The 12,773-nt window shown below is 46.7% G+C and overlaps 2 protein-coding genes across 2 annotated transcripts; one reads left to right on the top strand and one right to left on the bottom strand.

The window, feature by feature from the left end:
- Positions 1–1,035: 1,035 nt before the first annotated feature.
- LOC124654275 (expansin-B2-like) lies at positions 1,036–2,488 on the bottom strand. Its single transcript, XM_047193288.1, has 3 exons — positions 2,302–2,488; positions 2,085–2,194; positions 1,036–1,563 (listed from the first exon to the last, which is right to left on the bottom strand). Exons 1-3 carry the CDS (start codon positions 2,486–2,488, stop codon positions 1,036–1,038), a joined length of 825 nt encoding a protein of 274 aa, XP_047049244.1.
- A 6,348-nt stretch (positions 2,489–8,836) lies between these two features.
- Positions 8,837–9,944, top strand: LOC124655305 (expansin-B2-like). Its single transcript, XM_047194224.1, has 3 exons — positions 8,837–9,014; positions 9,103–9,212; positions 9,417–9,944. Exons 1-3 carry the CDS (start codon positions 8,837–8,839, stop codon positions 9,942–9,944), a joined length of 816 nt encoding a protein of 271 aa, XP_047050180.1.
- Positions 9,945–12,773: the final 2,829 nt, after the last annotated feature.

The raw sequence follows: 12,773 nt of genomic DNA, 5'->3' as shown, positions 1-12,773 counted from the left end.
TGGCGGCTGAGGTCTAAAGTCTAGTAATGACATACCGAGTCTTCGTGGCGAAGATGGCTTCACTTGATGTTTCTTGTCTTGCAGTTGTGACATCGGTAAGCGGGGGCGGCAACATAGAGGAGTACATAGTCTTGTCTTCCATGGTGAAAATCCAAGTTCTGATCTTAATTGGTTGTGCCTAGCAATGACCTTGTTGAAGGTATTGTTTTGAGAGGGAGGACTTGCTCCAGGGTGAAAATCCAGTGTCTAGCCTTAATCGGTTGTGCCTGGTAATGGCCTTGTTGAAGCCATTGTTTTAAGAGCGCGAATTTCGGGTGCTATCTTGGCAGTGGTTTGTGTTTGATCACCATAGCGAAATCTTTGTTTTTCCTTCTTATTAGTAGAGTTGTGTGCATCCGTAATATCTTTAAACATTTCGTTGTTGTAGACTGAGTGTAGTTGATATTTTCGCGATAGCAATTTATTTCTACTAACGAAAATAAATCAAACCCTTCTATACAACGTCCGGCAACCCGGTAACAAATTCCCAGACGCTCTCAGAGGACTAGCGCGAGTGAGCTCAATCTAGCTGGTATCCACCGCCACCAGCCTTGATACGTGTCCTACTACTTTGTTTTTGGCCCAAAACAAGCAAACTCCCACAGCCCTATACGTGTTTGGTAGTCTGGATCAAATTTGATGCTCTATATGGGCAGACTCCGTAGATGTTAGCTCGCTGTAAACGAGCCACTAGCCACTTTCAGCTTAACGCATTTTATGCACTAGGGAGGGAACTCTACCCCCACTAAGTAGGTTGCAAACATGCCTTTCGATTGCACATATGAGCATACTATGATAAACTTTTTCATTAGAGTGGTGAGGTTAACTAGCAGTACTGGCTGGATAAGAACACATTCAGTAATATTCAGTTTATCACACGCACATCACACAATTAATGCCAATCAACACGCCTTGAATATTACCTCGGTAGTAAATATGGATCAATTACATGACACTAGCAAAACGATTGACTCAGCCTCGATCGTGGGGAATGAATCAAGAGAACTGGATGTTGGACGAGTAGATGGTGTCGCCCTTCCAGCCATTGGGGATGACATTGTTGGCGACGAGGGTCTTGCCGGACTCGCTAGTGACGCGTAGGGAGAGAGGCCCCAGCAGCGCGTCCCTGGAGTCACACCGCCAGACAGAGCCCCAGGAGCGGTACATGGGCTCCCATCGCCCCGTGGGGCGGCCGTTCGTGGACCGCATGAGGTCCATCTTCACGACGGTGCCGTCCCGGTTGGCATACTGCACCAGCACCGGGAGGTAGTTGGGGTTGGCGCCGCGCAGGACGTAGAAGCCCAGCTTCATGCCGGCGAAGTTGCAGGGCACCCTCCTGAACTGCATGTCAATGATGCCCGCGTGCCGGAGCTGGTCGTTCTGGCCCGGCATCGCCAGCGCACCGAAGGCCGTGCCGCTGAGGTCGAAGTGGTACTTGGCCACGGGGTAGTAGTTCATGTCGGTGATCACCACCGTCTTTGTCTGGCCGGAGCACGCAGGGTTGTTGGTTCTCGTGCACCGTATCTAAAACAACAATGGAGGAAAACATAGAAGGTCAACTTCCCTATGTATATATGGCACATGGCAGAGTACTTAACATTGATCGAATCGGTTTGAGTTCGACCAAGCTAATCATTAGAGCAAGTTCAATAGTAGAGCCAACTGTTGGCTATAAGCCAAGTGTCATATCATCTATAGTCATCTTAAAGCCAACATGTACAATAGTGAGCTATAAAATTATACTACTTTATTAGTGTATGACCCACCATTCACTCTCACATAGTGCCTACGAGCACGTGCTAGAGCTGACTCTTGCAAAAGAGCACACTCATCTTCTCTCTCCTCCAACTAAGCAACAATATATTATTTTAATTCTTATAGCTAGCTGACTAAAACTTATTGTACTTGCTCTTAGTGATCAGCAATCAGCATCAACTAATTTAATCGACATTGATACATCGTCATTAGCTGACATTAATTGTCGGCACCACGCGTGGTAGTGGTAGTAAGTTGCGAATTCCTAGAGCTGCCAGTGCATACTGTACCTGGTAGCAGGTGCCGCAGCCGGCGCCACCCTGGAAGAGGGGCTCGTTGCCGCACGAAGTCATGGCGGACAAGGGGTACCGGTTCACGTTCTTGAAGCCGCAAGCACCACCTGCAAATGGTAGATCGATCAGCATTATTACTTCTACCGAGCTGGAACTTCTGCGTGATGCAAGAACGACATTGCGCCGTCATCGCATATGATTTCAGCGTACATACCGTTGTCGTCGGGGCCGGCGCCGTTGGGCTGGCCGTACCAGGTGGCCTTGGCGGGGAGCCAGCCGGAGTTGTAGGATCTAGCGGCGGAGACGCCGTAGTCGACTGCAGAACGGACGGACGGGACGACCAGGGAGAGGAGCGCGACAACGACAAGCGCGACGGCGCCATTGCTGGTGACACCAGCCATATTGGCAGTACGGTTATATGAACCTCCTTAATTAGACTTGTACGATTTGTACTTGCTGGACTCCTGTTTGTGTTTTGATGGTTCAGCGGGATGGGATTTATAGGCAGGCAAAATGAGGTGAGAACGACGCGTCGGCGCCAGTTGCAGTTGCGCCCGACGAACGACGACGACGACGACGACGACGTGTAATGGCGTGTTTAGAACTGCAAGGGTAACATGGCTACGGACGGAATCACGGAGGAATGGAGGCTCCCGTTTAAGTGTGTATGAGTCGTACGACTATGAGATCGCATCTTCAACGAATATGAATTACAATAACATCCTGGAAGTCAGTGATCATCCAGTAACCGCTAATGATTTGGGTACACAACTGAAAATGTTTATTGCATATTTTTTTGGGTGGTGGCGGTGCCGTGGAGAGGCTCCGGTTTGATTGCAGAAAATCAGACCATTGTTGTGGCCTCCGGTTTGATTGCAGAGAGTCAGACCATTGTTGTGGCTTAAAAGTCAAGCTCCACGCTATATATTTCATGCAAATATGATACTCTAGGGCTTAATATGAGTACATAAAACAATTTACACTGGTTAGTATATTTTGCATACATATGTTTCTCTTAATATTCGTAAAAAGTATATTTTGCATAACAAACTATAACCTAATAATGAACCACAACCCAATAACGAACGTGCCACTCTAATAGAGCAAGAACAATATATGCCAACTTACGACTAGCTCCAGATAACTAAAGATACATGAGGGTCCGCCTAACGTCCAGGCGACTAAGAGCTAAATTAGTTCAAAGTAAACTAACCTTACCGCCGCTCCTTTCCCATGATCTTCTCCTCAACCTCCGGCAAGCATTTCTCCTCTATATCTTCGAGCGATCCATGCCTCCAACGCAACCACTACCGGGTAAACCGCCGTCTACCACGTCCGTGGCCAGGGCGCTGCCGTGACGTCTCAACGCTTCGCCCGAGCTCCTCCTCCGCCATTTCAAAGTCTACCCCGACTGTCCCTCTTAGCCCTGCCCCCTTCTTCTCTAGAGCCAAAAACCTCTCACTTCCCCATCGTTAAGTTTTTTCTCAGCTCTGAAGGGGTTTTATGCATGTAAAATAAACAATTCCCTACACTACCACCCAAGATCTATCTATGAAGATGCAATGGATCTAAATGATCTTACCGAACTAAAGCAAAAGAGGCTTAATGACAACTCTGAACGTGGCGATCCCCACATCTAGGCGTATCCCTCCCATCCGCGAGGACATATCTCCCCCTTGCTTCAATCCAAGGATCATGTGTATGATCCCTCTGCCGGTATCAATTCATCATGTAATCTAATATGTCAATGTTCCACCATTCAGAGCGTGACTCTAACGGAAAAATCTACGGCATCTTAGCGTGCCTATGTGGAGAAGTCCGTGAGAGATAACCTCCATGAGGGAGAGACTCATCAAGGGAGATAGATGGAGAGAGAGAGGAGAGCCAACCAAGAGGCTTATTTCTAAGGCACAACGATTGATTTGAGATAGACATGAGACCCTATTATATAGGAGGAGGGGTGGGGGAGGGGCAGCATACGGCTGCACCCCACCCTCCCTTGGCTGCTCCCTTATTTGGAAGGTTTGGTGAGCCTCGAAACACTAGGGCACACCAACCTCCTTGTCTAGCATGGAGGCCCTAGGGGGCTACATGTGCCCCTTAAAGCCCATGTGGCCAGCCTTGGTGGCCTTTCGTCCATCCTCCAGCCCCTATGGTACCATCCAGAACTTCATGATAAAGTTGGAGGCCCAATTCCTTATATAAATTTACCGAACCTATTCCTATCAATCCCAAACTTATTTAGTAATTCCGGAACACTTCCGATGATACTTTGAAACAATATTAACAACTCCAAAACACTTTCGAAAGTTTCGCTCTCACATACAGAAGTCCCGAAACAATTACGAAACCTCTCTGGTATTACTTTGACAATCCCGGAAAATTCCAATTTCATTATCTGAACACATACCATATATATAACACTTATATAAATTCTTAGAAAGTTTAAATTACTTTAAACGTGTGATCCACTCATGACTCCCAACTCCTTCAGAACATAACCAACAGTCGGACTCTGTGATGGCTCCTGTGCGTACTCGAATAACTTCGAACACGCCTTCGGTTATACATATTTCATTATCTATTGCTTCATGATATATTGAAAGCCTAAGGCGAGACTTTGGTATCCCCATGATTCAACTCCTGATCACTATACCAGTTATCCTTGTTCCGGTTTCATTATTATTTATGCCGTATTCCAATGTCCTCGTGATTACTATCACAATGTGTTTGGCTACACGATAGAGGGAAACTGTAATTGAAGGGTTCGTTGCATGGAAAACAAAAAATTTCCTACCGCAAAGACGAATAAATCCAAGATCTAATCTATGGAAAAGCCAAGATCTAATCTACAAGATCGGAGCAACGAGATGGAGATGAGACTAACCCTCGAAGATTCCAAAGCCTACGAGATTAATCTCGTTGTTGGTGTAGACGATCGTCCCCGGTGCTGCAATCCGGCAGCACTTCCGTACTCGGTCGCGCGTACGGTGTCGATGAAGCCCTTCCTCTCCCCGTTCCAGCGGGCAGCGGAGGTGTAGAAGATCTCCTCCAAAATCCAGCAGCACGACGGCGTGGTGGTGGTGATGGAGGAAGAAAAGCTGCAGGGCTTCGCCTAAGCCGGAGTAGCGTATGGTGGAGGAGAGAGGCGGCCAGAGGAGGAGGCAATGATGGAGATGGTGGCCGGCCACCCCCTCCCCTCTTTATATAGGGGCCAGGTTGGTGGGGTGGCCCCCTTTCCCATCTAGGGTTAGGGGGGCGGCGGCCAAGTGGGGGGAAGAGGGATTCTTCCCCCCCAAGTTGATCCCCCTAGGGAAACCCTAGGGGTTGGCTGGCTGGGCCTTGAGTGGCATGTGCCCCTGGCCAATTAGGCTAGGGAGCACCCCCTCGGCCCATGCTAGGCCTCCTAGGGTCGTGAGCCCACTGGTGGGACCCCGGAACCTTCTAGAACCTTCCCGGTCATCCCCGGAAAAATCCCGAACTTTTCCGAAACCTAGAAATCAACTTCCCTTATATGAATCTTATTCTCTGGACTATTCCGGACCTCCTCGTGATGTCCTGGATCCTATTCGAGACTCCGAACAAACTTCGTCTCCATACCATATTTAAATCTACTTATGCGACATCGAACCTTAAGCACGTCACCCTACGGTTCGCGAACTATGCAGACATGGTCGAGACTCCTCTCCGAGCAATAACCAATAGCGGGATCTGGAGATCCATAATGGCTCCCACATATTCAACGATAACTTAGTGATCGATTGAACCATTTACATACGATACCGATTCCTTTTGTCACGCGATACTTTACTTGTCCGAGGTTCGATCATCGGTATCTCCATACCTTGTTCAACCTCGTTACCGTCAAGTACTCTTTACTAGTACCGTGGTATGTCATCTCTTGTGATCTTAATCACATGCTTGCAAGCTAATCAGACGACGTGCCACCGAGAGGGCCCAGAGTGTATCTCTCCGTCATCAGGATGGAAAAATCCCACTATTGATCCATATGCCTCAACTCACACTTTCTGAATACTTAATCCCATCTTTATGACCACCCATTTACGCAATGGCATTTGATGTAATCAAAGTACCATTCTGATGTAAGTGATTTACATGATCTCATGGTCGAAGGACTTAGGCAACTATGTATCGAAAGCTTATAGCAAATTGAACTTAATGACTTGATCTTATGCTACGCTTATTTGGGTGTGTGTCCATTATATCATTCAACTAATGACATAACCTTGTTATTAATAACATCCAATGTTCATCATCACGAAACCATGATCATCCATTAGTCAACAAGCTAGTTATACAAGAGGCTTACTAGGGACTTCTTGTTGTTTACATAAGACACATGTATCAATGTTTCGGTTAATACAATTATAGCATGGTATGTAAACATTTATCATAAACACAAAGATTATAATAACCACTTTATTATTGCCTCTTGGGCATATCTCCAACAGTAATATTGAGAGGGTCCAGACCATATCTCTTCTTAGTCGGAGGAGCAATATCCTAGTTTTGGACTATACTCGTCGCACGCACACTTTCTGATGTAGTTGAAGGCTGGAGGTCACATTTATAATCACCCTCTTCAGGTCAATGTTTGATTAGTTCAAAGTATATCTTCTGGTGTGTATGTACTTGATATCCTCGTGGTCTAAGGACTTTTACATATGATCAACACATAAAGCTAATACTAACAACCAATGACTACGTGTCTCATAGCATATCATACATAAGGGGTCGGTCCAGTACCCTTGTTCTTCAAACAATGCACTCTCATTGTTGATGGAATTCTTGTAACAATGACTATTCCCATGACAAGAAAACATAGTCATCATTCAAGAAATGAGCTAGTTCTAGATGCATGACTAGGAACAACTTCTGTGTTTATCTCTTTAAAAGCTAAAAAATAAACATTAATCATAAACTGATAGTTAAATAATAATATTTATTATTGGCTCTAAGGCATAAGTCCTTCAAATACAGCCCACCGTGGTCAGGCGCGTGGGCCCTGACTCCGATGAGGTGAGTGGTCGACTATCTCATCTCTCTCTGTTTTCTTGTCCGGGTCGAGAGTGAGGTGGGAGAGAATGTTATTTTCAGAAACGCGCGAGAAAGTGTTTTATAGATAGGAGAAGAACCAAACACAAGCATCCACAAACAAACAACACCAAGGCCAACAAGGCTTAGAAGAAAAAATGGTGTACAACTCACAAAAATCCCACTAGTTTCCACCTCCCCGCCCCCTTTACAATGGCATCCACCACAAGCGCTTATGTATTCGTGTTGTTCTTGAAGATCATGTTGTTCGCTAAGTGCCAAGAGGAAGAGAGGTTGCACTTGAGGTTTAATCTATGCCAACCATGAGTCAATTAACACACGCGGCTACGATTTTAGTAGGCTATCTAAGGACCACAAAGCAAATGGTCCTCGCGCGTGCAAGGGCATGAAAGGAGGAGGCGATCATTTTTTTCGGAGTCTTGTATGCAGAAAGCGCAAGAGTCATCCATGGTTAGCCCATGATAAAGTCTCTGATCACGTGTCTAACACCTGTTCCACGCCACTTACCAGTCAAAAAATTTGAATTCGAGGGGTGCTTTGCATTTCCAAATTGGGTCATACCATGGTCACAGAGGGCGCCCTTCTTCGTCGGTAGGTGCAAGGGAATTGTACCAAGCACAAGAAAACCAAGCATGGATTTTCTCCTCAGAGATAATGTGAGCCTAAGGAGGATGGGGATGAAGACGGATGGGACTCACCGACACAAATCTTAACACAATGGTACAAAGGAGAAGGAGGTGACGAGTACTAATATAATTCTTATTGAGCCGGGAATTAGCAAAACCGATTGATAGCAAACACAACACAAAATACATCGAAGAAGTCCCCTTCCGCGGGGGGGGGGGGGGGGGATCAGTGAGATACCACTCTGGAAGAGCTCAGATTCTAACCTTTGACACTTAGTTTCTATTAGAGTCGCGAGAAACTGAATATTTCTTAGGATTAGCTCAGTTCGAGAGGAAGCCGGAAACCGGCACTCTTAGGTAACATTTTATCAAATTCGATTCTATTGTACCTCAGGGTAAATATAAATTTCTATCAATGATTCACACAATTTTGAATATGGGGTTAGCACAGCTTGGTAGCGCCGTTTGTTGACTGTGATTTTACAAAATTGCAGTCTAATGAGGTATCTGAAAATCTCATTAGTACGTATCATATGGGTGGAGTGCATTTTTAACGTTAGTTTGACATTTTTAACTACATATCAACATAAATTATTGTATGTAGCGTGAAGCTAGATCTTAATGCACAACAGGGGGCCTGACTTTCTGGAATCAACCCGATGATCTGATTATGGTTACTAAACGATCATTGGATATAATTTTCAGTTGTGTACCCAAATCATTTAGCGGTTAATCGATGACCACTTCCAAAGATGTGATTTTGTTTTCGTTGAAGATGAGATTTTATAGTTGCACGCGCTTAAACCGGAGGCTCCATTCCTCCGCGATTCCCTCCGTAGCCATGTTACCCTTTCAATTCTAAACACGCCATTACACTCGTCGTCGTTGTCGACGGGTGCAACTGCAACTCGCCGGCTCTTCGTTCTCACCTGATTGTTGCCTGTTGGGCTGCCTATAAATGCCATCCCGCCCAGCGATCAAGACACAAACAGGAGTACAGCAAGTACACATATCGTACAAGTCTAAGGAGGTTCATACTGGTACAACATGGCTAGCGTCAGCACCAATGCCGTCGCGCTGGTCGCACTCCTCTCGATGCTCGTCCCGTCCGCCCGTTCTGCAGTCGACTACAGCATCTCCGCCGCTAGATCCTACAACTCCGGCTGGCTCCCCGCCAAGGCCACCTGGTACGGCCGCCCAAACGGCGCCGGCCCCGACGACAACGGTACGCTCATACGCCATGGCGGCGCAATGTCGTTCTTGCATCACGCAGTTTTTGCAGGTAGTAATAATGCCGATCGATCTATTTGCAGGTGGTGCTTGCGGCTTCAAGAACGTGAACCAGTACCCGCTCTCCGCCATGACGTCCTGCGGCAACGAGCCCCTGTTCCAGGGCGGCGCCGGCTGCGGTACCTGCTACCAGGTACTTGCTACCACGCGTGTTGACGACGGCAATGTCAGCTAACGCCAATGTGTCAATTTCGATTAAATTAGTTGATGCTGATTGCTGATCGCTAATGATTAGCTTGATCAAACTCAAACCAATGTCGATCATTGTTAAGTACTCTGCCATGTTCGCAATTATATAGTACATGGGGACGCTGACCTTCGTCGATGTTTGTTTCAGATACGGTGCACGAGAACCAACAATCCCGCCTGCTCCGGGCAGACAAAGACGGTGGTGATCACCGACATGAACTACTACCCCGTGGCCAAGTACCACTTCGACCTCAGCGGCACGGCGTTCGGCGCCCTGGCGCTGCCGGGCCGGAACGACCAGCTCCGGCACGCGGGCATCATCGACATGCAGTTCAGGAGGGTGCCCTGCAACTTCGCCGGCATGAAGCTGGGCTTCTACGTCCTGCGGGGCGCCAACCCCAACTACCTGCCGGTGCTGGTGCAGTACGCCAACCGGGACGGCACCGTCGTGAAGATGGACCTCATGCGCTCCAGGAACGGCCGCCCGACTGGACGCTGGGAGCCCATGTACCGATCCTGGGGATCCGTCTGGCGATGCGACTCCAGGGACGCGCTGCTGGGGCCGCTCTCCCTGCGCGTCACAAGCGAGTCCGGCAAGACGCTCGTGGCCAACAATGTCATCCCGAATGGCTGGAAGGGCGACACCAGCTACTCCTCCAACATCCAGTTCCGTTGATTCACCTACTTCCCCGATCGAGGCTGAGTCAATCATTTTGCCGGTGTCAGCTGTGATCGATCCCTATTTACAACCAAGGTAATTCCAGGCGTGTTGATTGGCCTTAACTGTGTGTCTTTCAAGATGTGTGTGGCTGACTGTGTGTATACGGGAAATGTAAGGAACTAGGCAAGTGGAGTAAAGTATCAATGTGATTGTGAAACAACATTACTATGTGGTATATTTTTTAGATGAAATGAATATATGGAATAATGCTAGAGCCTTCTGTGCGAGTATATATGAGCAAACAAAGTTTTGGGAAACAGAAGCAGCCTGAGACTATACAAGAAGATGATTTACCCTAATATATCTCAAACAAGTTTGTACTAGCCCTCATCTCTGACAAGCATACGTTAAAAATGTTGACCTAGGGGAAAGATTCCTCCCTTAACTGTAAATTGTTAGGTATGCGAGATATATCCATGGGCCAATAACACCTCGTTTAGTCCGAACACTTAACCTTAGTTTCGAACCGATGGGTGAGCTCACCGCCATAAGATCTAACTAGCAAGCTAGCACTAGGGTCGCATTTACACATTTATGTATTTTAACATCCTCATAGTCAGTGGAGGCCACTAAAATTACGGATTTATTCATGTATCTCCTAATTTACATTGTTTTATATGTGAATACACTATTGAAAAAGGTGTATATTTGTACATCCACGTCCTAATCTAGATTGGACATGACCAAAAAGATGAAGAAATAGGCCTTGTGCATAGATTTCGGCATCATTGACGTGCAGCCGGCGTAGTTCACTGTGTGTGCGAGCATCCTCGATGATCATGTTTTTTCCCCTAATGTGCTCTCTTCTATTATTTCCCCTAGTCACATCGGAAGCGTCGTGAACAGCCGTGACAACACGAGCGATTTAATTGAAGTAGAAGCCGACGAGTTGTTTAAGCAAGGTGAATACGTGGTAGCCCTTTTACCGAGAACGATGGGGATCTAGCCGTTGGAAATGAAGCCGTGACCCGTGATGGCGAATCTAGCCTATTTTGTTAGGGTAGGGCCAAACCTAACTTGAACTGGGCCTTTTTTTTATTTTTCTTCTCATTTTCTATAAAAAATATATTGGCTGGGCCAAATCTTAGGGTGGGGCCTGCTCCATCCTTCCGCCCTGCTGACTCAGCTGTGAGTGATGTCATTGAGATCGATATATTAAGCTGATCATGTCGATGTAACTACTCATGGTACCCACATGCAAAAACAATCGCCATCAATAAAAGTTAGACGTCTTGCATTAGATGTCATAGGAGGCAGCATACATATTGTACCTTTGTAGGAGGCGCACAAGTTTTCCCACAAATGGCAGAAGTATATCAGCCATACATCAGTTGGCATAACCGCGTGGGTTTATGTTATTTTCCTTTTTTTTTTTTATTTTAACTTCCCCACTTTATTGATCACTTAAACATAGAGTCAATACAAATTGCTTCCCGGATAATCCCCGGGGGCACACCACGCCAAATAGACTTACTAGAAAACTCCAAAGAACGAGCTAAATAATGAGCAGCAAAGTTCTGTAAACGACTAACAAAGATAACTGAACACTTGGTAAAACCAGCGACCAGCAATTTGATATCTTGAATGATCGGTCCGATCGCAGATAGATCCTTCTCCGATGAATCAATGCGTTGCACCACAGACAAACAGTCTGTATTCACCATAATATGATCCATACCTTCATCTTGAGCCCAAGAGAGGGCAAACCTGATCGCACACGCTTCAGCAATCTATGGATTAACCACGTCATGGATGTTGTCCCCAGCAGCAGCAACAAAGGTCCCCTGCTGATCACGAACAACAACCCCAGCACCCATGCTTTTTGACGAGGCGAAGAGGGCTGCGTCAACACTCAACTGAAGAAAACCATCCGGCGGCGGAGACCAAGAAACTACTCGGGTGGCCTCACGTCTGTGGTTGGAACTGGTTGAAAGTTGATACGTCATGATGAATTCAATATATGCCTTGATCTTCGCAGCAATGCCGAGCGGTACAGCTTGTCCCCCCTCTTCACGAATCTTGTTCCGGGTATCCGATAGATGCCAACAGGTAACCGCGAGAACAATGCCTTGAATCTCAGAACTTCTGGACATGAAATCCATAAGCCAAATCTTGGGGGAAAGAAAGGACATACGCTGAAGTGAAACATCAAAGTCCTTCTTAATCTCAGTCCACACTTCTCTTGCAAAAGGGCAGAAAAGAAAGGCATGCTCCACACTCTCTTCCACCGAGCTATGGATGCAGACAGGAGAAGCTGGAATATGACGTCGAAGAAATTGCTGGCCAGTGGGTAAACAATTATGGGCGAACCTCCAGAGAGTAATGCACATCTTACCCGGAGCCTTGATCGCCCACAGTTTTTCCAAAACTTGGATTCTGCCTGTGTATCAGAGGCCATACCTCTCCCACGTGAGCTGCGATTCTTAAACGCCTTCTCAGATCTTGCCAAATGGTAGGCTGAGCGTACCGTGTAGGTACCAAAGCGGCTAAGAGGCCAGGACATAAAATCACCTACACCATGGCGATTTAAAGGAATCTGTAAAATCTGATCAGCCACCTCTTCCGCAAAGACAGTTCGAACTCGTTGGACATTCCAGGAATGAGCTTCCATATCGAGCAAGAAGTCAACTGTCTGGCCATCAGTCAGGGTTGTGAGTGTTCGGAGAAATTCAGGTTTGGTACCTGGAATCCAGTTGTCTTGCATTATTTTGATAGTTGACCCATCTCCAACACACCAACGGACTCCCTGCTTGACCAATTGTCTCCCATAGAGAATACTCCTCC

This window comes from Lolium rigidum, chromosome 5, assembly GCF_022539505.1.
Source record: "Lolium rigidum isolate FL_2022 chromosome 5, APGP_CSIRO_Lrig_0.1, whole genome shotgun sequence".
Classification (NCBI taxonomy): domain Eukaryota; kingdom Viridiplantae; phylum Streptophyta; class Magnoliopsida; order Poales; family Poaceae; genus Lolium; species Lolium rigidum.
The sequence above is the reverse complement of the archived record's forward strand: the minus strand, read 5'-3'. Positions and strand labels throughout refer to the sequence as shown.